At 42.2% G+C, this 25,859-nt stretch overlaps 1 protein-coding gene across 4 annotated transcripts in view; it reads left to right on the top strand.

Moving 5' to 3' along the window:
• The first annotated feature begins 208 nt into the window (after positions 1 to 208).
• ETNPPL (ethanolamine-phosphate phospho-lyase) overlaps positions 209 to 25,859 on the top strand; it is a 40,070-nt gene continuing 14,419 nt past the window's right edge. For 2 of the 4 annotated variants that reach the window (XM_019417025.2, XM_019417034.2), the window contains exons 1-12: positions 210 to 442; positions 3,278 to 3,396; positions 3,676 to 3,835; positions 6,306 to 6,380; positions 10,118 to 10,208; positions 10,844 to 10,960; positions 13,046 to 13,128; positions 13,721 to 13,946; positions 14,841 to 14,995; positions 15,912 to 16,001; positions 16,435 to 16,565; positions 18,412 to 18,479. In XM_019417025.2, coding sequence (XP_019272570.1) covers positions 243 to 442; positions 3,278 to 3,396; positions 3,676 to 3,835; positions 6,306 to 6,380; positions 10,118 to 10,208; positions 10,844 to 10,960; positions 13,046 to 13,128; positions 13,721 to 13,946; positions 14,841 to 14,995; positions 15,912 to 16,001; positions 16,435 to 16,565; positions 18,412 to 18,479 — 1,515 coding nt within the window. In that variant the 5' untranslated portion in view covers positions 210 to 242. Of the gene's footprint in view, positions 443 to 3,277; positions 3,397 to 3,675; positions 3,836 to 6,305; positions 6,381 to 10,117; positions 10,209 to 10,843; positions 10,961 to 13,045; positions 13,129 to 13,720; positions 13,947 to 14,840; positions 14,996 to 15,911; positions 16,002 to 16,434; positions 16,566 to 18,411; positions 18,480 to 20,115; positions 20,516 to 24,420; positions 24,575 to 25,859 lie in introns of those variants that run through there. The other 2 variants (XM_019417015.2, XM_019417008.2) reach the window with 2 other exon arrangements.

Consider the following 25,859-nt stretch of genomic DNA (forward strand, 5'->3'; position numbering starts at 1 on the left):
GGTCGAGTTCGGGAAATCAAAGGCGAGTCCAAAGAAGTAGCAACGATTGGGAGGGGTAGTGGGAACCGCAGGGCAGGAGCCAGAGTCAGTTAGTTGAGGGGCACGGGTGGTGGCGAATGAGTGGCTAGTCCGGTGACTCGCCAAAGCGGGCACCCGGGCGGAGGAGGGGGAACAGGAGGGTGGGGCTTGGCGAAGGGCAAAGGCAGGGCAAGACTTAAAAGGGAGATGACCCCAGCTAGTTGATGCCACCAGTGACTCCAGACGCCCCGGGCGAGGGGACCCCACGAGGGACCGCGGCGGGAAAGGCCGGCCGCTGGGGCAGCCTCGCGAGGCAGGCGCTCGCAGGCGAGAGGGAGAGCCGAGGAGCGCCCGGCAGCCGCGCCACCATGTGCGAGCTGTACAGCAAGCAGGACACCCTGGCGCTGAGGAGGAAGCACATCGGGTGAGGGCTCGGTAACTAGCGCCAGGGGCGGGGAGCCGAAGCGGGGCAGGTAGCGGGCGAGCAAGAACGCGGCGCGCCGAGGCCCCCCGGGGCGGTGGCCCGCCGAGCGCGAGACGCCGCCGCCCGGCAGCCGCACCTGCGCACTCGCGCCGCAGCCCGCCCGCCGCGCCAGCCCCCGGTGCCCGCCGCGCCTCTGCCGGGAGGGAACGCCGCCAGCCTGCTCCCGCGCAGTCCGGGCGCTCTGCCCCCCGCCGCTGCCTGGGAGCTGCCGGCGGCTGCGAGAGTTGTCCCACGAGGGTTAATAGATCTAGGAGGGGAACTATTCCAGGGATGGGGGCTGAGACGGAGATGGGTAGCCCTGCGCCAAATCCCACCAACCCGAAAGCTCTCAAAACTGTGAACTCAAAGATATTTAAAAAAAAATTTTTTTTAATCTTTATTTTTCAGAGAGAGAGAGAGAGAGAGAGAGAGACAGAGTTTTAGCTGGGGAGGAACAGAGAGAGACAGACAGACAGAATCCCAAACGGGCTCCAAGCTCTAACCTGTCAGCGCATAGCCCATTCTCTGGGCTCAGACTCACCAACCCGAAGATCATGACCTGAGCCTGAGCAGAAGTCGGGTGTTTAACCGACTGAGCCATCCAGGCGCCCCTCAAAAATATTTTCGACAGTGGCTATGAAAACAAACTAATTCTGACAACTTTTGTTTAAAGTGAACTTTTTCTTCTTGCTTGCGTGGTTAGGAGATAAAGGGTTAATCCAACCAAAAGAAAACCTTAAAAGACACTTTGTTAAGGGTAAAATAAACTGTGCCCTCATTACAATGAAAAAATGCAATGTTCTTTCCAGTCTCCTTTTGTTTTGCGCGTTTTATAAACGACTCGGTAAAATACCGGTAAGCTTACAGCACTGAATGTTAGGTCAGACCTGGGCTCTGGTCCTAGTAGGGTGTCATGTTACCTGTGTGACCTCTGTCAGATTACTTTAATTTCCTCTTCTGTGGGAGTAGGAATAACATTCTGCTTCACAGGAGTGAGCAAGTGAGATTAATAAGCATGATCTGGTTTCTAAAAAGGCACATGTAAATATAGATGATGATTGTGGCCACTGTAAAATCAAAGGCCTGCAATACTCACATGTAATTAACAAGCACTGTCATGGGTAAACTTGAGAGAGGACTAGGGACGCAAGAAAGAAAAGAACTAGTATCTACTTCTGAGAAATGCTAGGCGGTTGCTCCTACTGGTCTCCTGGTCTCAACCCAGACGTTTCTAGATGGCCTGTTGGGAGATTGCTTGGAAGGAACTCTCTCAACCCGGCATAGCGGAAGCCAAAATGGTCCCATTCCTCCCTCGTTACTCAATCACCCCCTTGTCTTTTTCTGTTAGTTTTCAATCCTACATAATTAGATTCCAGTGAAAACCCAATGGTTTCTAGTGTGAGCAGAAGAAATTTTGGGAAAGGAGGAATATCACCATGGACAGCCCTGAAAAATTTTACCTGAAGTCTGAGTGCAACGTGTAAAGTACCGTTAGCAAGGGAGGATGCAGTCTGAAGTTACTAGCCCACATTCGTGACAAAAGTTTCCTTTGGCTTTTAACGGGGAGTATAAACTAACAGTTGGGTTTGAGCTAATAAGAAATTCTCATTAAATATTAGTTTCCTTTTAACTGATGATGCTTAATCTGAGGCAATTTTAAATTAAGATTACCTATATGTAATAATTAAAATACTTTCTAAAGTATTTTACTTTACTTATACGCAATAAATAAAATACTTTCAATTTAATATGTAAGCATTTCATTACCTTCCAAAATACCTCCAATGCATGTGGCACTTTTTTGTGCATGCAAAATCACCAAAATAAAAATAATATATTCTATTTTACTTTCTACATATCCATAGAGCTAAGATAAAAAAAACTTTCGTGATGTTTCTATGTTACTAAAATTTATACTCCAGGCATTCTAAAATTTATATTCCAGACAGTCATCCAAGTAACCCAAAATATGGATGACTTTTTATTATGCTCAAAATAATGGATTAAGGGATTAGAAGAATAATTGGATTTCATTATTTAAGAATGGAAAATCCATTTGATACAGGACAAGTACCACTCAAAAGACATGGGAATGGTCTCCTATAAAATCTCTTTTATAGTATTTAATACCAATTTATTTATATTTAGCTTTTAGTGCTATTCATTTCTTATCAATTAGATCAGAAAGGGAGAGGGAGAAAACAAGCAGATACTGACTTGAGCTATGGTATTAGGACAGTCTACTATCAAATTCAGGTTTTTTTTTCACTTGTTGGCTGTGTAATCTTGAACAAGTGTCTTGATTTTTCTGAGCCTCAGTTTCCTCACCTATAAAAATGAGAATGATAATAACCCTATTTCATATGATTGTCGGGAGGATTAAATATTTGTAATATTTATCAGTTCCTGAACATAGTCAACCTTAAAAAAAAAAAGTTTTTTGTTTTTTTGTTTTTTTTTTTCTGGTAGAACAAAACTTCCCAAAGGAAAATTAGTTATTGGTTGGTGTAATCAGAGCTGTCAGAGTTGATCCATGTGCCTCTAAACTGAGTTGTCAAATCATGGCAAATTTCATATAACAAATACATGAAATATATGAGCAGGGTCACGAATGGGGGATTAAGGTGAAAGGTTCCAGGCTAATATGAAAAAGATTTTTTTTAAATGTATGTCACCCAGGTTGTGTTTCCCTTTCCTTTATGTAACTGTAATTTTCCACTGATCATGACCTTCATTGAAAAGGAAAAACACCGAGCAGTCCTCCCAGACCAACGTGTTTCCTTTCATTATCTCTAGGCCCTCATGCAAAGTGTTCTTTGCTGCGGATCCCATCAAAATAGTGCGAGCCCAGGGGCAGTACATGTTTGACGAGAGAGGTGAACAGTACCTGGACTGCATCAACAACGTGGCGCACGGTACATGTCCTGTCTTTGTTGTGCCGTGAAGGATACGTTTGTGGAGTAAGGCGGACAGAGCACCACTGATATTTGTCCCAGGAATTGCCAATGGCTGCAGCTCCTTGGCTGAATGGGGTCAGTCGTCCCTGCCAGGAAAAGTTACAGAGCAACATGGGAGAGAAGGAAGCTCAACTTTTTCTTTTTCTCTTTTTCTTGCTTCAGAATCCCCCTCACTGCCCAGGAATTTAAAATTGTAATTTCTTTGTTTGTTTGTTTGCTTTGTCTTCTAAATTCTAGTGGGACACTGTCACCCGGAAGTGGTCACGGCTGCCCTGAAACAGATGGAACTGCTAAACACAAATTCTCGATTCCTTCACGACAATATTGTTGAGTATGCCAGGCGCCTTTCAGCAACCCTGCCGGAGACGCTCTCTGTTTGCTATTTTACAAACTCAGGGTATGTGTCGAAGTTTCCCACCCACCCCCATTCCCACTCATCTCTTTGTTTACTCTCTCACACGTATCTTTCTTTTTGATTTGTGGTGGAGCACAGACGTCTAAAAAGTTTTTCTGAGATTCTTGCCACTTATTAAGTGAACACACGCGGGGGCCCTGCCGGTTTGGTTTTCTTCTGCTTTTGCTCCATGAGCTTGTGGACGGCATGCTCCGGGGTTTTTGGCACAGCCACTGATGATTAACATGTGCATGTCACTCAACTTTTTATTACCAGGGCTTCCCTTGGTGAAAGGTAAGGAAAGCATATCTAGAATGCTTTAGTATCCCTAAAGGAGAGACACCTGGGTTGTAACCATGGCAAAAATATCCAAGCTGGTTCTCACGTGACAAAACCTAACCAGTCGTATGACACTCACCTCTTCAGACACTAGAGGAAGCAGCTAAAAAAATCGATAGGGACCCCCTGCCTGGGTCGTTCAGCCTCTTAAGCCTCAGATTCTTGATTTCCGCTCAGTCATGACCTCATGTTCTGGTGAGTTGGAGACCCACATCCTGCAGAACCTGCATGGGATTCTCTCTTCCTCTCTCTCTCTCTCTCTCTCCCCCTCTCTCTCTGCCCCTCCCCTGTTCACCCTGTCTCTCTCAAAATAAATAAATAAAACATTAAAAATTTTTTTTTTAAATAAAGGAGCACCTGGGTGGCCCAGTCAGTTAAGCATCCGACTTCAGCTCTGTATAAACAGCTCAGAGCCTGGACCCTGCTTCAGATTCTGTGTCTCCCTCTGCCCTCCCCCACTCGTACTCTGTCTCTCTCTCTCTCAAAAGTAAACAAACATTTAAAAATTTTTTAAAAAAATCAGTAGGGCCTGGGCAGTTTTTTTGAAGCACGAATAATGGATTTCAGCAAAGAAGGAATTCTACTAAACGGATATAACTTTTGTAAGACTTTTGTTAAATTTTTTTTAATGTTTATTTATTTTTTGAGAGAGAAATAGAGGGTGAGCAGGGGAGGGGCAGAGAGAGAGAGACACAGAATCTGAAGCAGGCTCCAGGCTCTGAACTGTCAGCATAGAGCCCGACGTGGGGCTCGAACTCACGAACCGTGAGATCATAACCTGAGCTAACGTTGGACGCTTAACTGACTGAGCCACCCAGGCGCCCCTGTAAGACTTTTGATTGACTTGTTTTCTTAGGCAATTAAACATTTCCCTAACACAAATACAAAAAAAGGAAGGACTAAAATTCAAAAGAATAGATATGTTCCAACTTTTAAGTTCCGTAAATTCAAGTTATTCTGTATCCATTCTATGGAATATTCTGCAGACGTTAAAAATGTGTGTTTGAAAATACATTTATAGTGACATGTGAAAAGCTCAGAATGCAATATTATATTGGGAGGAGACTTGTACATACAGCATTAAACTCATATTTTAAAAATTATGTGTATGTATATATGATTAAAACTATTAGAAATTCTGTAACTGTTTGATCATATGATATTGTGATTCACATTTCTCTTTTCAATGAGATTTTAAAACCAATTTTGTAGGCAGAGGATCATTCCTTTTTCTTTGTAAAGAATGAAGAAATTTTAGGATCCAATTTGTTGTTATAAAGCATTTCTTTGCCTTCAATGAATTAAATACCATAATATTTGCCTTTCACTTCTAAAGAATCCTACACTGTCAAAAAGGGATTGCTTCCAAGAGCACTGTCACCAGAGACTAGAGGCAGCAGAGCCTGGGATGGTGCAAAGCATAATCCTGAAGTTAAACGGTCTGAATGCTGGCTCTACCTCTTATTAGCTGCGAGAGCTTATTAGCTGTGAGAGCTCAGAGAGCTCCTTAACCTCTCTGAGGCATTGCTTCATCCATACAAAGGAGACAGCAGCCCCCGCCATACAGAGGAGTTCTGAGAATAAATGCAACCAAAACACTCCATATGATGTCTGGCAGAGAGCAAACATCCCACAAATGATTATTTTCTTCCTCTGTGTCTGAGTAGTATATTTAGACTGCCAAAACCAGAAAGAAAAATTATGATCTCCATTGTATCAATGAGGAGCTGATCAAATATTGGGTCAGTACAACTTAGTTTTGTGCTCCAATTAAGGGGCTGTCGCACTGCCATTCCTCCGAGATGAGGCTTAACGCGGGCTTCCTGACATCCTCCAAGTCTGCCACCTACTAATGTGGCTGAACTAGGCTGAAATTTGAACTGAGCAGCATATCCTTTGAATTGGGTTTCTTCTGTGTGTCTCATTCCTTATTGAAGACCTCTGGGGAACTTGTATTAGAAGGATGAAGTGAGATTTGCTGGGTGAGCAAGACTAAAGGGGAAAGAGAGGACTGCAACTTACTTCTCCATCCATTTCTGAATAACTGGGATCTTACAACTTTGGTAATTAACATTTTGAAACATTTTTTTTTTAAGCTTATGTCATGTTGATCCCTGTCTCTGTGTTATCTTAGATCTGAAGCCAATGACTTAGCCTTACGCTTGGCTCGGCAGTTCAGAGGCCACCAAGATGTGATAACTCTTGACCAGTAAGTTTTGGATGCAAGACTTCTAAGCAAGAAGCTCCTTCAGACACAAAATCGTATTGGTCCTGTCCATACCAAATACCACAAGCCCATGTGGAGGAGGGCGGCACAATGATTTTTATTCTGTATTAAGGTATCAAGGCCAGCTTAGGCCTGGAGAATACCTAATTCTGTTGAAGTTCCTGCAAACGGGGGAGGATCTCTTGGATGCTGTGGTCATGGCTAATGGGCTTTGCATGAATCAGGGCTTGCTTTTTACACATTAACTGTTTGTTGAGCCACCACACTGCATAACTCAATTGTTCTCAAAATAAAAACATAACTGATGTCTTAAAACTCTATACATTCTCATCATTATTGTGATTATCCACTGTAATTAATTTAAAAGATAATGATTTAGGGCAAATTAAAAAAAATTAATGTTATTTATTTATTTTTGAGAGAGAAAGAAAGCACAAGCTAGGGAGGGGCAGAGAGAGAGGGAGACACAGAAACCCAAGCAGGCTTCAGGCTCCAAGCTGTCAGTGCAGAGTTCAGCGCTGGGCTCTAACTCACGAACCTTGAGATCATGACCTAAGCCGAAGCCGGATACTTAACCAACTGAGCCACCCAGGGACCCCAACAATTTAGGACAAATTTCTTATTTTAGAAACCAAGTAAAAGATAGTACTTTCTCAGTTTGTGACTATTAACAGTCATTTAATCTCACCTTCTAAACATGAATTTTTACATTTAAACAAGAAAGCTGACAACCTCCATTCCTTATTAAGATTTTTTTCTTTTATTTTTTTTCTACCTCTCCACTAATATCAGACGCAGAAGCTTAAATTGAACTTCTTCTTCATTTCTTGCCCTTATACAGGCTTCTCTTGTTTTATGTGCTGAGTGGCATATTCATTTTCTATTGTTGCTATAACAGATTACCACAGATTTAGTGGTTAAAGCAACACAAATGTATTCTCTCACAGAGAGAATAGGTCAGAAATCCAAAATGGGTCTCATGGGGCCAATATCAAGGTGTCAACAGAACTGTGCTCCTTCTGAAGGCTCCTTCTGTTTTCTTGCCTTGCCGGGCTTCAAGAGGCTGCCTGCATTCCTTGCTTGGAGTCCCTCCCTTCCACCGCCCTGCCCCCCCCTTCCATCCTCAACCTCTGACCACCAACCCCCTGCCTCCTCCTTTCACTTGTAAAGACACCTGTGATTACATTGACTCTCCAGGATTATCTCTCCATCTCAAGATTCTTAATTTAATCACATCTGCAAGGTTCCCTTTGCCATGTATCATATTCCTAGGTTCCAAGGACTAGAATGTGGGCATCGGGGGGGGGGGGGGGTGCATTGTTCTGCCTACCACAGTTGATTTGTTGGTTCTTTTTAAATTTCCATTCTCCCTCACCTATAGACAGCTATTCTAATGTGTCTAGTGTATATCTTTTATTTTTGTGTTCTTATATATTATATTTTGCGAATCTGTTTTAATTTTATAAAAATTGTCATAGATCTTTTTCTGTTTCAAACTTTCCCCCTCAGCACTGTTTCAAGACTATATTGCTAGATGTACATCTATTTTTCTAATTCAATGTGGTCTGATAGAAATATGTGAGCCACATAGGACATTTAAATTTTTCCAGTAGCCAATATATTTGCAAATATCATTTCAATAGTTAATCGATGTAAGATATATTGAGATTTTTCTCTTTTTCTTAAAAATTTTTTAACATTTATTTATTTTTGAGAGAGAGAGACACACAGAGCTTGAATGGAGGAGGGTCAGAGAGAGAGGAAGACAGAGAACCCAAAGCAGGCTTCAGGCTGTGAGCTGTCAGCACGGAGCCTGATGTGGGGCTCGAACTCATAAATGGTGAGATTGGACCTGAACCGAAGTCAGATGCTGAACAGACTGAGCCACCCAAGTGCCCCTCTTTTTTCATATTTTAAATCTTTAAATCCAGTGTATGTTTTACACTTATTGCACATCTCAATTCAGAGCCAATGCATTTTAGGTGCTCAGTAGCTACATGTGGTTCCCCCCACTGATGGATACTGTCACTGTCCGTTGCTCCTAGCTACCACAAGTGGGTCTGCAATGAGCATCCTTGTACATGTGCCCTTATGGACCTTTCTAAGAAGCGCTTAGGGGTAAACACCCGGAAACAGGATTGCTAGTCCATAGGGATACTATGGTGCTAATGTGATTAAATACTACCAGATCAGTTTCCAGAATGGTTGCAACACTCTACACAGTGCATGAAATTTTCTATTTCCCTCTATCCCCACCAAAACCTAATAGTATCCTGCTTTCTCATTTTTTTTTTCTAATTTTGGCCAGTCCAGTGACTATAAAATGATATCAATGTTGTCTTACTTTGCAGCTTTCTAATGATGAGTTTGAGTATCTCTTCATAAACTTACGTGCATTTGTGATTTCTCTTCTGAGAATTACTTGTTCGTGTTCTTTGCCCATTTTTCTGTTGGGGTTCCCATCCTTTTCTTGTTGGTTTGTGCTTACTTGTATAGTCTAGATCAAAAGATCTCAACCTTGACTGTGTCTTAAAATTACCTAGGAAATTTCTTTAAATGCCAGTGCCTGGGCCCCACCCCAGACCGAGTAAAGAAAATCAGAAGTATATATTTTTAAGTTTCCCAAGTGATTCTACTATGCAGGCAGAGTTAAGAACCACCATAGAGTTAATCTCTTTTAGTTTGAGACATTTCAAATATCCTTTCCTGCCCTATCATCTGTCTTTTAGCTTTGTCCATGATATCCTTCAACAGGAATCTTTAATTTTGATCAAATCAAATAGATAAAATTTTCATTGTACAATTTGTGTCTTCTAAGTTTTGCTAATATCTCTCCCTCTACACCCACTGCACTCCCCATATCATGAAAATGTTCTTCATTTTCTTCTGCTGCCTTGTATGAAACCCACCTGGTGTCCACTGTGTTACATTTATGTGTGGATGTGTCTCTGAGGTCCTTTTCTGCCCCAGTCTTCTCCTTGTTCTTATTCTGCATACTAACTTTATTACTATGGCTTTGTAGCATGCGTTAATCTATGCTAAGGGAAGTCTTCTCTCTTTGTTTTATCTATTCCTGGGCTTTTTAAAATTTCTTTTCCAGATCTCTTAATTATGCCTTTGGGAAAGAAACAGAAAAGGGTATATTATAGCCACCTGTATTTTAAGTGAGAGAAAGGAATCTCATAGCCACTTGGCTACCTCTCAATCTGAGTTCTTCTTGAAGAGATCTCATGCTCTTCCTGACTTGTATTTGGCCAGCCTATGCAATCAGACATCCCACAGAAACCATTCCAGACAGAAACACAGCCCATTCTGGGATATGAAGTTATTTTTAAAATTTACTAGAATGTAACTGTCAAATACATTTAAAGAATACATACTTACAAAGTTTTTCATGAAGCTATAGAAAATAATTTTTTACATGTAGACAATATAATTTAGTACATCTAATATCATCCTAAGAAATTAAGGGTATTTTTCCTGTTGAAAAAAAAAATTGTCTATGAGGACACATACTTGGTTTCCTATGTGTTTTATTACACGAATAAGGAGAACTGGACAAATTAAATGCCAGTCTTGCCATGAAAACTTAGATCCTGTAGAATTAAATCTGGCACCAAGGTTTAGATTCTCCCCGGATGATTAGGAATACTGTTTTTCATATACTACAAAAACATCCTTTGCTGAGTGATTTTGGTTACTGTTCTTTTTCTTTTCAGTGCTTACCATGGTCACCTATCATCTTTAATTGAGATCAGTCCATACAAATTCCGAAAGGGCAAAGATGTCAAGAAAGAATTTGTGCATGTGGTAAGTATCGTAGAATCCAAGAATCAGAAAGTTGGAACTGGAAGAATGCCTAGTGATAATCCAGTCCGATCCTTTCATCAAAATAAAACTATGAAAAAGAAACTAAGATTTAAAGCAGTTATGTGACTTACTAAAGTCAAAAGGCTAGTTAATGACAGGACGTGGTTTAAAATCCATTGATGAGTGTCACAATGAGCAAATTAGTACAGTTGTAGTGAAAGCTAGTATTTTACAGTTGTCATTTTATTTTATTTTATTTTATTTTATTTTATTTTATTTTTGCCTTTGGTCTTCAATTACTTTTTCTGTCACTGATGCCAGCTTGAAATTCAGAGTTGAATCTACTGTGTATGAATGTCTTAAAACTAAATTGCTCTATGCTACATTATTATACAGAGTTATGAAGTAAAATAAATAGGAAAGACAATAAAGAAATCAATCAAATTGTTGAAGCATTAAAACAGAGCCCAACTCAGGGTTCGAACCTGTGAACCGTGAGATCATGATGTGAGCCGAAATCAAGATTCGGACGCTTCACTGACTGAGCCACCCGGACACCCCGAAATGCCTTTTTTTTAAGGCTCATTTGTCCAAGAAGTAAATCTTGAGAAACTCTACCATTTGATTGTTTTCAGGCACCAACTCCAGATACTTACAGAGGAAAATACAGAGAAGATCATGCAGACCCAGCCGGCGCTTATGCAGATGAAGTGAAGAAAATTATTGAAGAAGCTCATAACAGTGGAAGGAAGGTTGGTATCTGCAGCTTTGAAAACATCTTAACATTGTTTATAAGATGGATTGAAATCATTGTGAGAATTGGAGAGGCGAAAAGGATTAGAGCGCAATGCCCTTTTTGTTCTTCTCTGCTTACATTTCACTTGGTTCATATTTTTAAAAGTTCATTATTATAATCATGCCTCTAAAACTATCTATTTTTATTTATTCTAGAAATGCAATCACTATGGCTTAATTCTCCCCTTCTCAGTGGGAGGCAGACTATGGTCCAAAGGGGTGGGGGAGGAGAGGATTAGGAAAGACTCTTCCAAATGATGGAGGGAGGGGAAGAGGCACAGTGGTCCTGGGACCTCAGAACCAGTGCAGGCTCCCAGGCCCAGGACGCCTTGGTGCTTCCCTTGAACTGGTTCAACTGTCCCGAAGCTGCACAGCCTGGGTTAGCCAAGGCAGAAAAGATGTTTCTCCAATCTGAACCTAGACTTCTAAGACAGCACCAGAATCCCCCAGAGTAAGAGTTTCCATTTTCTCAGTCGTCACCCTACTAGCTTAACATCAATTCTCAGCCCATTTGGGGGTTACTTATGTGCTTTGCCTTGAATGTTTATTTATTTTTGAGAGAGAGACACACATAACACACACACAGAGACAGAGACAGAGAGACAGAGCACGAGTAGGGGAGGGGCAGAGAGAGAGGGAGACACAGAATCGGAAGCAGGCTCCAGGCTCCCAGCTGTCAGCATGGAACCCGACGCAGGGCTTGAACTCAGGAACTGTGAGATCATGACCTGAGACGAAGTCCGACAGGACACTTAACCAACTGAGTCACCCAGGCGCCCTGACATGTGCTTTGCGTTTAAACTGGCTTATGGCATCAACATGGCAATAAAAAAAAAAAAACCTCCATTTTGGTGAAAAGGAAGTCTTTGCTTTTTCCAATTCAAATATTTTTATCTTAGTGCCTGGAGAGTCATTTGCATTTCTTAACTGTTTTCTTTCCATTCCGTTCATTTTCCATATCTTCAGATGTGCTATCTGCGCAGCTAGCCCTCAGCTCTACCTGTTGTGGGGAGCTTCATATGCTTTCCTTTTTGTTTGTTTTGTTTTGTTTTGATTTTTGGCTTTTCTTATTCAAGCATAGCCTATTCTTCTTTACACAAACGGTAAACAGTTCTTCCAGGGAAATGCTTACATTATTAAGATCACATGGTCTTTTTGCTGCTGCAAAGGTTCCCATAGCTTTTGGAGCACATTAGCATTCAGTAGTTATTGAATTGATGCTTTCCTGTTAAGAATGCTGAAAGCAATGAGCAAATAGAAGATGGATGCTTCAGAATATTAGATGTGCTTACAAGGTCAGGGAATTTTAGAGAAGCAATCTCTTAAGTCCAGTGGCTTCATGTTATAGCTAGTAAATGAAATATTCCAAAGGGAAGAACGTAAGCCAAGGTAATAGAGTTACTAAGATGTAGTCTGGTTCTTTTGACTTCGTATCTCATACTATGTCTATGCTTTCTCCGCTTGATTCAGTGGTATCTATTTTCTGCCCCCCATTTTCTTCCCCTCCAGAGCATTTCATCTGCAGTTCCTTTTGTGAACTGCCTAATTCCATTGAGTTAAGCCTGGGTCAGGGTAAGAAGTAGAAATAAGGCGCAGTAACTAAAGCGCGTGGTCACAAGTCACTCTCCCCTTTCCTTAGAGCAGATTCCGGGCGCAAGCAATCCTCATTCACCAAGCTGAGGAAACAGGCGCCACAGGAATGGGTTTAGAACCTGGGTAATTTTTTAGAAGTTCATATCAAAGACTGATCCAAACATCATTCTCGTTCAGCCAGTCCTCATGAAAACACTGCATTTAAATTAGTAACAGAAATGGAAGTCGCCCTTTCCACCGTTCCACTGGTACTGTGGAATTTCCGAAACTGATGCTTCAGATCAGTTTGCATTTCCAGCACGGACATCTTTTCTTGGTCATCAAATGGCCTGTCTGACACCTGCCACAGGCACATTCCCACCCAAAATAACCTGCTCTATAAAAAGTCCTCGTTTTTAGGGGGTTCAAGGGGAACCTAATGGACTTTGACCCCATCTTCTCTTGTGTAGATTGCTGCCTTTATTGCTGAATCCATGCAGAGTTGTGGCGGACAAATAATTCCTCCAGCAGGCTACTTCCAGAAAGTGGCAGAGTATGTACTTGACTTGGGCATCCTTGGTCAGACTGAAGGCTCTGTGACAGTTCTACAAGGCCATACTGGTTAAAATATTGAAGTACTTGCAGACTAGCTGGTGAAGAGCCACTTAGGCATGCCTGCCACACCGGGACTCCCCGGAGCCCCTCCACCTTTCCAAGATCCAGCAAATAAAGGGTGTTGTGGTCCAGCAGGGGGCCTCCAGGACCCTGCTCCATTCCCCAGCCTGGCATCCTCTCTGGCTGGTGCCCATGCTTACCAATCAGTAAAATTGGAAGATTAACCCTGCTAAACACTACTGGTTCACTTCTTTCTCTTCCCACTTAAAATGCCACAGTAGAGCTTACATCAAGCAGCACAAACCTCCATAATATAGAATATGTCTAATCTGGAAATAATGTGATTATATTGCAAAGTCAGTGACATCACGTAGATGCTTTGGGGATTTGAGCGCTGAAATGTTTTTGACAATGATTACAAACCTCAAGTTAACGACATTTTTTCAAGTCCTCCATAATCTATATCTTCGTGGGTGGGTTTGGGGACCCTCCGTGACCCGAAGGCATTAGATTTCCTTTTTGCTTTTCAGATATGTACACAGAGCAGGAGGTGTGTTTATAGCTGATGAAGTTCAGGTGGGCTTTGGCCGAGTTGGGAAACATTTCTGGAGCTTCCAAATGCATGGTGAAGATTTTGTTCCAGACATTGTCACGATGGGGAAACCAATGGGCAATGGCCACCCAATGGCATGCGTTGTAACAACCAAAGAAATTGCAGAGGCCTTCAGCAGTTCTGGGATGGAATACTTCAATACGGTAAATTTTGGCCTCCCAGTTTATGCTAAGAGGGAAAAATAATGCATGTTCTTATACTTCTTGCCAATGTAGTAAAGAATAAAGTTCAGTATTGCCAGCTAACCACCCCAGGACACTAGCCAAACTTGGATCTAACCATATTTCATTCTATCTGGCATAATTCTTGTATTTTTCCTTGTGTATCTTTCCCCTTCCTAAAATGATTAATTGTTCTTGTAATAAATGGTTGCCTTACTAAACTCTACAGGTTATGTTTCACTCACAGATGATATGATCGCCTTTATTTTGTATCACATTTAAATTCCCCAAGCATTTCTAAAGTGTTTAGATGATACAGTACTATAAATGTTATATGGCTGTCACAGGAGATACTAAATTTTCTATCTTTGGGAAATTTTATTTCCTTGGTTTTACCCCCAAAAGTCATGAACTTTAAGCTTGGAAAAATTATTATAGTTTGTGCAGTATGTGTATTAGGACTTGTGACAACTAATAGTAAGATTCAAACCAAGGACATAAATTATTTGGAGAAAATGTCATTGCGTAGCTGTTTTCACACAACTGTTCAGGGACTGAAGTCCACATCCCCCTCACTGAACCACATTCTGAAATTCTTAGTTCCCAACTCAGTGTCTCGTTTTTGTTTGGATGAACTAATAAATTCCATGATAGTCCTTCATACCAATTATGCGGCATGGAGACTATGATTCGGAATGAATTTTCACTCAGTCGTAAATAAATAGAATCACACTATATCCTAAATCTAAAAAGTTTCCATCACAAGAGAAAAACTTATTGAAATTATATCTTTATCTGCTTATGTATGAGCCAAATTTCTCATAGATGAAGCAATACCACTAATTCAACTATTATGTTTTTATCTTTTTTCTGCAGTATGGAGGAAATCCAGTATCTTCTGCTATTGGTTTGGCTGTCCTGAATGTAATTGAAAGTGAAGACCTTCAAGGAAATGCCACAAGAGTGGGGGATTATCTTACTGAATTACTCAATAAACAGAAGGCTAAACATACGTTAATAGGAGATATCAGGTGGGCTTATCATGAAATTGTCATATGGTTACTCACTTTTCCAAATGAAAATAACTTATCTTATAAACTTAAAATAAATTACATAAAATTTAATCTAGAAAATACTGAAAAACATAAAAAACAAAATTTGTTCTTTATCCAGAACCCTGATATCACCACTGTTAACTTTTGGGTGTATACCTTTCTTGACTTTTATACTTCAATAAATAAATAAATAAATAAATAAATAAATAAATAAATAAAATAAAGCCAGTATTATTTCAGCCTGTAAAAGATGAGAAGAAGGAACTTAAAGTAACTGTAAATAATTTTTCAAAAATTATTGAAAATGACATCCTGGAGGGGCGCCTGGATGGCTCAGTAGGTTAATCATCCAACTGCGGCTCAGATCATGATCTCAAGGTTCACGGGTTCGAGCCCCACATTGGGCTCTCTGCCTTAACATGGAACCCGCTTCTGAGCTCTGTACCCCCTTCTGTCTTTGCTCGTCCCCCACTCATTCTCTCTCTCTCAAAAATAAACATTAAATAAATAAATAAATAAATAAATAAATAAATAAATAAAATGACATCCCGGAAAACTTGATATTTTTCATAGATATATATAAACTTTACATATTTATCATCATTAATGTCCTGAGAAGCTAAGTAGTATGACAAGGTTGTTTTTAAGACTTTTCTTTTACAATTAAGTAAAGAAAAAAAAAAAGCTGGATGAGAAAAACAACTTGGTTCAAAAACTAGAAAGACCTGTGACAGTGGGTTGGTATCTTGGATTAGAATCAATAACAGTTACCCCTACAGGGAATCATATCCAGCTTTAAATGAAAATGAGGTTTAGGGACAATGTTAATCTTTTGTGACAGTGCAGTGTCTGATAGAGTATCTGTCAAGTTTTCTTTCTTTACCTTCCTCAGGGGCATTGGCCTGTTTATCGGAATTGACTTGGTGAAGGACCAGCAGAAAAGGACCCCCGCCACAGATGAGGCTCAACATGTCATCTACAAGTAAATACACCCCCACACCTGACTGGTGTCCTGGCTTGAAAGATGCCCCTCCCCCCCCCATTTGAAAACTTCCTTTACTTCCTCCCACCTCTCCAAATAAGGGAAGTTTGAGACACATGCATGAGAATATTGAACTGCTCTGTGTTCACATCATTCTTTTTTTCTTTTCTTTTCTTTTTCTTTCTAGAGAGGGAGGGAACCTTTTTGCAAGTGGGGGAGGGGAAGAGAGCGAGGGAGACAGAGAATCCCAAGCAGGTTCTGTGCGATCAGTGTGGAGCCCAATGCGGGGCTGGATCTCTCGACCCCGAGATCATGACCAGAGCTGAAATCAAGAGTCCATGCTTAACTGAGCCACCCAGGCACCCCTACATCATTCTTAAATAATCTTAGTTACCATTTGTGTGCACTCACATATATTTCCTGCACTAATTAGGATGAAAGAAAAGCAAGTGCTTCTCAGTGCCGATGGACCTCATAGAAATGTGCTTAAAATAAAACCACCTATGTGCTTCACTGAAGAAGATGCCAAGTTTATGGTGGACCAACTTGATGAGATTCTAACAGGTCTGTTCACAGATGTTTAAGATGCCACCCTGTCCCACACCCAGTCATATATGATTGTGCTTGTTCTTCATGACAGAAGTGAAAGCAGTTGGAAATGAACATATGACTTTGTATATAGAACTAGAAAAAGAACTAGAAAAAGAAAATAATAACTATGTAGACTCTTAGTTAAATCAAAAATTTGTTTGCACTCCCGTAACTACAGATCTAGGTTTTTAAGGAACTGACACAACTTTATTTTTATTGGTTCTCACTTTTTTTAAAGTTTATTTTATTTATTTTTGAGAGAGAGAGAGCGAGAGAGAGAGAGAGAGAGAGAGAGTGGAGGAGGGGCAGAGAGCAAGGGAGAGAGAGAAAATACCAAGCCCCAACTCAGGGCTCGATCCCACGAACTGTGAGATCATGACCTGAGCCAAAATCAAGAGTCAGACACTTAACTGACTGAGCCACCCAGGCGCCCTTATCTGTTTTTGCTTTTCAAAAACTGCATGTCTGCATTGTACTGTGCACCACAGATGCGGGAGGATATGGTATTTCAGCATTGTACCATGAAAATGCAAGAAACGTTATTAATAAAAATTACAGGTTACAGGTCAACAGTCATTTGCTATATGCTGAACCGTTTGACTTGTCTATTTTACTTATTACATTTAACTTTTGAGGGTTTTTTTTTTTGCCATTCAGAATTATCCCTGTCATAGAAATTTAGCTTTTGCTTACCTATATTATATAATTCGGTAGGTTAATTTGTTTTTCTGTTATAAGCATAAACTGAGATTGAAAGTAAACTAGGAATGTAAAAACCATGTTGAAACACATAACGTACTGTCCAACGTTAAGATATTTTGGGGTTGCTTTAGTTATATCTTTAAGATTCAACTTCCCTGCTCCCTTCTCAGACGTTTGGGGTTAGGGTAAGGCTGAGAAGCCAGGAATAACAGAGCATACAACATAGATGATCGATCTTGGAAAAGTTGAGAGTCAGCCCAAGTTATTTGTGATGTAGTCACTGTCTTTGGACCAAGGGCACACTCACACTCACCCCTGGCACACTTTTCTCACACACCTGCATTAACGCAGGTCCTTTGGAAAGGCCGGGTGGAAGAGTGTAGGATAGGCAAATCTGTCACCATTGCTTCAAAGTCACTTCAGAGCTGGAGCATTACTGACCGTGGGCCAAAGAATTTCCTTTGAATTTTTTTTTAACGTTTATTTTTATTTTTGAGACAGAGAGAGACAGAGCATGAACGGGGGAGGGTCAGAGAGAGGGAGACACAGAATCTGAAACAGGCTCCAGGCTCTGAGCTGTCAGCACAGAGCCCGACACGGGGCTCGAACTCACGGACCACGAGATCATGACCTGAGCCGAAGTCGGCCGCTTAACCGACTGAGCCACCCAGGCGCCCCGAATTTCCTTTGAATAACGTGAAGGAAGCACACCTAGCAGGTTCAGTGCCACTTGTAAATGATAATGATGGAATGCTGCAATAAAAGTTTAAAAGCAGCAATTCTAATAGTGACATGTTTTAAACACATTACATTTACTTGATTCTTCATGAAGCGTACTTCTATAGATACCACAAATTTTTTTTTAATTTTGTCAATGTTTATTTATTTTTGAGAGAGAGAGAGAGAACAAGAGGGGGAGGGACAGAGAGAGAGGGAGACAGAATCTGAAGCTGTCAGCATAGAGTCTGATGCAGGGCTCGAACTCAGGGACTGCGAAATCATGACCTGAGCTGAAGTTGGATGCTTAACCGACTGAGCCACCCAGGGGCCCCAAAAATGTTTTTTTTTTAATATTTTATGTTATCCTGTCTTCTCCACTATATCTCCCTTGATGTAGTTGTGGAAGAAGCCATCGGAGCCAGAAGTGAGAGTGTGACCTCTGAGAATACTCCGTGCAGAACAAAGGTAAGAGTCTGCTATTCTGTTTTTAGAGGAAAAGGTTAAAACTTTGGAAAATTAACTGAAAGGAATGCAAATTAAAAAAAACTGTACAATAATTTTTAGAATAAAATCCACCTTTGCTAGGGTTGGCTTACTGTTGCAATTTTGAGTGCACAATTAAATTTCAAGGCAAGCATCCTACCACTTGAAAGGAATAAAACCAAAGAACCATTATTACTGGATCACTCTCATACCCTCCTTCTGAAAAAAAACTCCTCCAGCCTGCAAAGAGGGCCTTCAAAATAAAAAGAGAAATGATTAAAAATGTCCTAAGCATCCTCCTGTTGGAGGGTCACCTGACGCTGCCTCGGATTCCCGCACACCATTCTTTTTTTTTTTTTTAATTTTTTAAATGTTTATTTATTTTTGAGAGAGACAGAGCATGAGCAGTGGAGGGGCAGAGAGAGAGGGAGACACAGAATCCGAAGCAGGCTCCAGGCTCCGAGCTGTCAGCACAGAGCCCGACTCGGGGCTGGAACTCACAAACCATGAGATCATGACCTGAGCTGAAGTCAGACGCTTAACCGACTGAGCCACCCAGGCGCCCCACTGCACATCACTCTTCAAAAGCAGCAGAAGCGTTAGCAGGGTGGCTCCAAAATGCCAGGGTTCGGTCCTGAAGTGAACTGAAGTATAAACTTCAAATTCTGGGGCCTGAGAACCATCTGGCACCAAGTGGCCTAGTTTCTGCATTTGATGTGCTTCCAGCAGAGGGCCTTTCCATTCTCTCCCTGAGCCGCCCAGGGTGTGAGAAAGTGCTCCCCAGCTCAGGAAACAGAGAGGCAAAAACTTGAGAGGCTTTGTTGCATAATTTGCTATTTGTTTATGACTTGGACACACAAAGGAACACTCAGTGCCTCGAAGCCGCCCGCACATACGGCACCCTCAGCAAGGTCCTTCTCATGGAAAAACATTAGGCCCTTTGAGAGAAAATGGTTTGCTAACAGGACTGCTTCTGTTTCTTGGTGGAACACAAACTGATTCTAGAAATCAATTCTTACCTGCAGTTTAAGAGCAGCTTGTCAAGGCTAGGACAGAATCATAGCTGAGAACTGAGCAAGCATTGAAAAGGAGCCTACAAAAAAGGGAGCTCTCAATGAGAATCGGATGCTAGAGTTAGCGAACACGTTTCTGAAATTTTGGCTTGGAGTCCCAAATTTTTTTTTAAATTTTGTTAATGTTCATTTATTTTTGAGAGGGAAGCAGAGAGAGAGAGAGAGAGAGAGAGAGAGAGAAAATGAGAAGAGCGGGGGAGGGGCAGAGAGCTCAGGAGACACAGAATCCGAAGCAGGCTCCAGGCTCTGAGCTGGCAGCACAGAGCCCGATGCGCGGCTTGAACCCACAAACTGTGAGATCATGACCGGAGCTGAGGTCGGACACTTAACCGACCCAGCCACCCAGGCGCCCCTGGAGTCCCAGATTTTATGCTGACCTCACATTTCAAAGGTCCACAGAAGATACTCACCAGGGTTAGAGAGGAACAGCCAGTGTCATAGTGACCTGTTTGCCTGCTGGCCTGTTGAGTCGGCCCTGCAGAGGCCGGGCGGCTCGGAGGGGGGGCGCGCCTGCTGGAGTTTGTGCGCCTGCGCCTGTCTTGCAGATGCCTAACGAAGCACACTCGGAATTGCTCAGTGAAGGCACCTCGGATCCCAGAGAAAATCCCAGCCGAAAGAGAAATGGATTGTGCACAGATAAGCACTCGCTGCTCAGTAAGAGGCTCAAGACATGAGAGATTAACATTTTAAAGCAGGATAAATATCCAGGGTTATAGAGAATGAATGGAAGTGTCTCTTCGGTTAGTACCTGTGTTGTACCCTCTAACAGTAGAATTTGCATTTCATTTAGATGTGTAAATAAAAAGGTAACAGAGTGAAAAGAATAAGCCAAGTGAAAATCAAACCATGTCAAGATTATTAGTTCAGCCTCTAGCCTGTTAATTCCCTACTTGTGATTTCTGAAAGTACTTTATTTATTCTACTAAACTTATGATTCAAACTGAATATTAAGTTGGCGGTTTTACTTCTCATGTGTTAATGTTTGAAATGAGAGAGCAAAGTATAATAGGTTCCTTAACTTTAGAGACGTGGTGCCTTAAAATATGAATGAACCATTCTTTATTGATTTAATTTATATATATTTTGGGGCTATAATCAAAGATGATGTAAACCAAAACATTTTTACTAGAAAAGCGTACCCTTGTTTTGCACAGAACACTAGGGGTGGTAAAAATCAAAGCCATTTGGAAAAAAATCACATACAGCAAATGTTAAGAAGCAAATGGATAAATCAGGGGCACCTGGGTGGCTTAGTTGGGTAAGCATCCAACTCTTGGTTCCAGCTCAGGTCTTGATCTCACGGTTTGTGAGTTCAAGGCGTGCATCCAGCTCTGTGTTGACAGCACGGAGCCTGCTTGAGATTTTGTCTCCTTCTCTCTCTGCCTCTCCCTCACTCATGCAAACCCTCTGTCTCAGAAATAAATAAACATTTTTTTTTTAAAAAAGAAGTGAATGGATAAATCAGACTTCTGGCAGAGGACTAGGTAAATCAAGATCTTGTGGAGTCGTGGTGGGGGCCTGGAGGCAGCAAAGAACACAAGAAATATATTCAGAAACACAAAGATGTAGCTGGACCGGCAGCAGTAGTCGAAGCACTGTGCTCAGTGAGGAGACCTCAGCTCTGTCTAAGTCAGGTTGTGACGCCTTGTCCACTTATTTACCTGGCAGTTAGGAAATTAACTTCCATCCAATCATCTTCCTTTCTCATCAAGTTTATCAGTACCCAGCACACTCCCACACACACAAGAGAGGGAGCTTTGGGCGCGCGTGCCCACGTACAAACACACACACACACGCACACGCACACACACACACACACACACACTTCTAACCACACATTGGCAAAGGGAAGTGAGGAAATATGGGACCTCCAGATTCTCTTTGCAACATGCTGATATCGTGAGACATTCACTTGGAGGCCAATATACTGAACTTGGAAGAAATTTGAATTTTAGTATTTTAGTATTGACTTCCCATTATCTCTCTATTGCCTTCCTAATACTTATTAAACTTTGTATTTTGGGTTTTGTTGCATGAAAAAGAGAGAATAATTCTGCTGTGTCTGTTTTCATGATAACTGAGAGGGATGTTGAGAGGAAAATGTAAAATCTTCCTTTCTGAGTTTGTCATTAATTAAAAAGCTATTTAAAAAAGCAAAGTCTCGGGGCGCCTGGGTGGCGCAGTCGGTTGAGCTTCTGACTTCAGCTCAGGTCACGATCTTGCGGTCTGTGAGTTCGAGCCCCGCGTCGGGCTCTGGGCTGATGGCTCGGAGCCTGGAGCCTGTTTCCGATTCTGTGTCTCCCTCTCTCTCTGCCCCTCCCCCGTTCATGCTCTGTCTCTCTCTGTCCCAAAAATAAATAAAAAACGTTGAAAAAAAAAATTTAAAAAATAAAAAAAATTAAAAAAAAAAAAAGCAAAGTCTCATTATTAAATACTTTTTTCCTCCTAAAAATATAATTGACCCTGTGGATTCTGGCTGGATAATGCTGAGGTTGGTTCCCAGGAGCTGGCAAAGAGGAGGGGGTATAGAGATGTCTGTGGTTGGCTTCTAAGGAGCACATCATCAGATCTTTCACAACACAGGTCAACACCCCTATAAGCACCCTCTCATGGGCATGCTCAGTGTTTGTTCTCTTTTCTCATTGCAGAAGGTATATATGCTCAAGAGAGGAAGGCAAAAGCAATCCATACCCGCGTTATATGTTTCCAAGTATAAAATAGAAAATTAAGACTTTATTCTTTGATATACTCCCACTCTTCTTCCTTGCCTATAAATTAGATTTCCATAATAAGGAGGAGAGATCTGGAAATAAATGACATGCTCCTGGATGTAACAGAGACTACCTGCGTATGAGGTTCCTGGTAATCCCTTCGTTTCCGTGATGTCACAATTGAGGGTGTGTCAGTTTGGGTCCTCTGGGTCTCTAGATTGAGTCCCAAGATAGTTGAAAGTACAAGAGATGGCTTGGGGGTAACTCCTGTGAAAGATAAAGAGGCAAAGAAGCAGTAGTCAGGAAAAGCTTTCAGGTCTGACATGTATGAAAAGAGAAGAGTCAGAGGGAAGATTTGAGCGGGAAGAGCCTGGACTGAGATGCAGCTCTGTGAAAAGTCTCTGCCAGTGCACGGCTTACCCATAAAAAACTGCTGGGCAGAGATGACCGGGCCCTGGGAGCCCTACTGTCTCCCCTCACTGGCTGGGAGCTCCCAGGGAACACGTATCCAGCTTGAATGCTGCTGTGGATCTTGAAGATGCTGTAGCTAGCGGCTGTCAGCTGACTGCACTCCTCACCACAGGCTCCCTGTTGAAGGGAAACGGAGCAGCACACCCATGGCTGCCATAGTCTGCCCCTTGTACCACATGGATCCACTTGCCCACACATTTGGGGAGCAGCTCTTCAGCGATTCCTTAGTGCATCTCTCTTCCTCAGGGGAGACTTAGAAGAGTGAGCTTCATGGAGCAAACTACAACTCCTGTCACTGCAAGTAGTCTCAGGGCCACAACCGGTACTCATCATCTCCCTTCTCCACTACTGACATTCCACTCACCTTTGGCCATCACTTCTGGACGTCCTAGTAGTGGTGTGTCTCAAACCCTCATTCCTCTGGAAACTATGCCTTCTCAAGCCAGGGCTGAGGCACTATCCATTCACAGCTACAATTAGACAAGGAGTACCAAGAGATATCAAAGTGTACCATCCGAGTTTCACAGATGTCCTGCCTCCCCCGCTGTGGAACCACAGTGCTACCTCCCCCTACAGATAAAGGTCAATTAACTCTGCCAATATGGTGACTCCAACTCCTGCTTTCTAGATGCAAGTTGTCCAAGGTCCTCATGTGTCGGTTGGAGCTTACAGTTTAGCGGAACTCTGACTTTGTCCCTCCCCAAAAGTACACCCCTTTGGGGACCAGAGGCTCCAATGCTACAGATTCCAAAGCTGTAGGGATAGGAAAAACAAAATTCTTCACTGAGTCATCGATGGTAAGTGGGGCCATTCCTGATTTCACCCCTTGGATCTAGGATCCTCCTGGGGACACACAGTGCCTTATGGAGGTCCCTGACTGGGTGCAGATACTGCCATCTGAAGGATAGCACCCCATCCTTACAGAGTATGACCTTTAAGTGGGCTCCTTAGCTGTACCTTTATTCGGGAAGGGCATTCCAATGCTCTACCAGAGTGGCAGCTTCTGGATAATGTAAATGTAATACAACCAGCCTATTTCATGGTCATGGGCCCGCCCTACCCATTTTCATTGTAAAGTGGGTTCCCCTTTGGATGATATTTTGTGGGATTCCATGTGTCTCAGGCACTCTATAAGCCCCTAGATTGTGGTTATAGCTTAGGCTCTGTAAGTAGGAGACCCAAAGGCAAACCCATACCCTAAATAGATGTCTATTCCTGTGCAAATAAACCACTGGCTCTTCTGGGACTGAAGGGGCCCAATGTAGTCAATTTGTCACCAAGAGGCCAGTTGATCTCAAGGGATGGTGTCATGTCAGGGACTCACTCTTGGTCTCTGCTGCAGGCAGATTAGGTATTCAGAAGGGGCAATAGTTACATCTGTCTTGGCAAGTGGGAGTCCACGCTGTGGGCCAACACATTGCCTCCATCTCTGCCATTATGACCACTCTGCCCATGTACCCACTTTGCCTTTTGTGAAGTGGCTAATGTCAACTAGCCAAGTCATTCTGTCTGCTTGGTTGTGCAGTACCTCTTCCATGGTGGGGGCTTTTTGGTGGATGTTAACAGGTGATACAAAAAAGTTTTAACATGTGATGTTTACTCCATGTATTCATTCCTGTGCCTTTACCCATTACCCCCTTTGTCACAGGCTCTGACACTTTCTTTCAGGCTCCTGACCAGCTGACCAGGCCACTCACCACTGCTCATGAATCCATACACATGCTCACCTCACTTCTCCTTTACACACCAAGTGGATGATCTGACGCACAACTCAAAGTTCTACCATTGGAAATTTTTCCCTTGCCACTGTCTTTCAAGGCCACCATTGTGTGTATCTATAATGTGGCCATCATCCCTTTTACTGAAATGATAGATCCCTGATTCTTGGTAGGGTTCATCTCCCACCTTCTTGAGCAAACATGTCTTACAGAGGTTTCTAATATACTAGCATACTCTAGGATACTATATAGTGTATTCCAGTATATTACCTCTCTTCCTACAAGATCAGAACGATGTCATCTGTAATGAGTCACTGATATTCTTCAGAATGCCCAGATAGTCCAGATCTCTTGAGGCTACGTTATGACAGAGGGCAGGAGAGTTGACGTTAGCTCTGGAGCGGAAGTGTAGAGAAAGAATAGCATCAGTTCCAAAAGAAGGCAAACTATTTCTGTTTTTTTTTTTTCTAAATGGGTTAAAATAAACATATTCCCCAAATTAATGACCACATATCATGTACCTGCTCTAGTCACCTGCTTAGTCACCTGCTCTAGCAACACCACCGCATCTAGCACTGCAGCTGCAACTGGGGCTACTGCTTGGTTGAGTCTGCAATAGTGTAAAGTCACTTCCCAGTTATCACCTGGTTTCTGTAGAAGCCAAGTCGGCTAGTTAAGAGGACAAATGATAGGAACAGCCACCCCTACATCCTTCAGACTTTTAAGAGCGGCACCAATCTCCACCATCAATACCCAGAATATGATATTGTCTTTGACTTATCATCTTGGTAGGAGAGAGTGAGGGCAGGTGTGTAGAAGGGCAGTCAGAGGCTTCCACCTGGCCTTCTCCACTATGATAGCTCTTACTCCACAGGTCAAGGACCCAGTGTGAAGGTTACTCCAACTGCCAAGTATGTCCAGCTGAATCATACCTTTGGGGACTGGGAGAACAGCCACAGGTGTCCTTTACTAGTGAAGCCTTAAAGAACAGTGAGTGTTCGGGGCTCCTGGGAGGTTCAGTCGGTTAAGCATCCGACTTCGGCTCCAGTCATGATCTCATGACTTGTGAGTTTGTGAGTTTGAGCCCCACATCAGGCTCTGTGCTGACAGCTCGGAGCCTGGAGCCTGCTTCGGATTCTGTGTCTCCCACTCTCTTTGCCCCTCCCCCACTCATGCTCTGTCTCAAAAATAAATAAACATTAAAAAAATTTAAAAATAAAAAGAGCAGTGAGTTTTCCTGCCTACATCCTTCTAATAAGACTTGGTACTCACCTAAGTGGGAAGACTTCCTTTGTGAGCAGTATAGGCAAGCAGATATACAGGCTTTATACTGGGCTCCTTGTAAAGAGGAAGGAGATGGGTGTTCCTCAGGGAGAGAAAGAAAAAAGC

This window comes from Panthera pardus, unplaced genomic scaffold, assembly GCF_024362965.1.
Source record: "Panthera pardus isolate Hobbes unplaced genomic scaffold, ASM2436296v1 HiC_scaffold_13, whole genome shotgun sequence".
In the NCBI taxonomy this organism is placed as follows: Eukaryota; Metazoa; Chordata; class Mammalia; order Carnivora; family Felidae; genus Panthera; species Panthera pardus.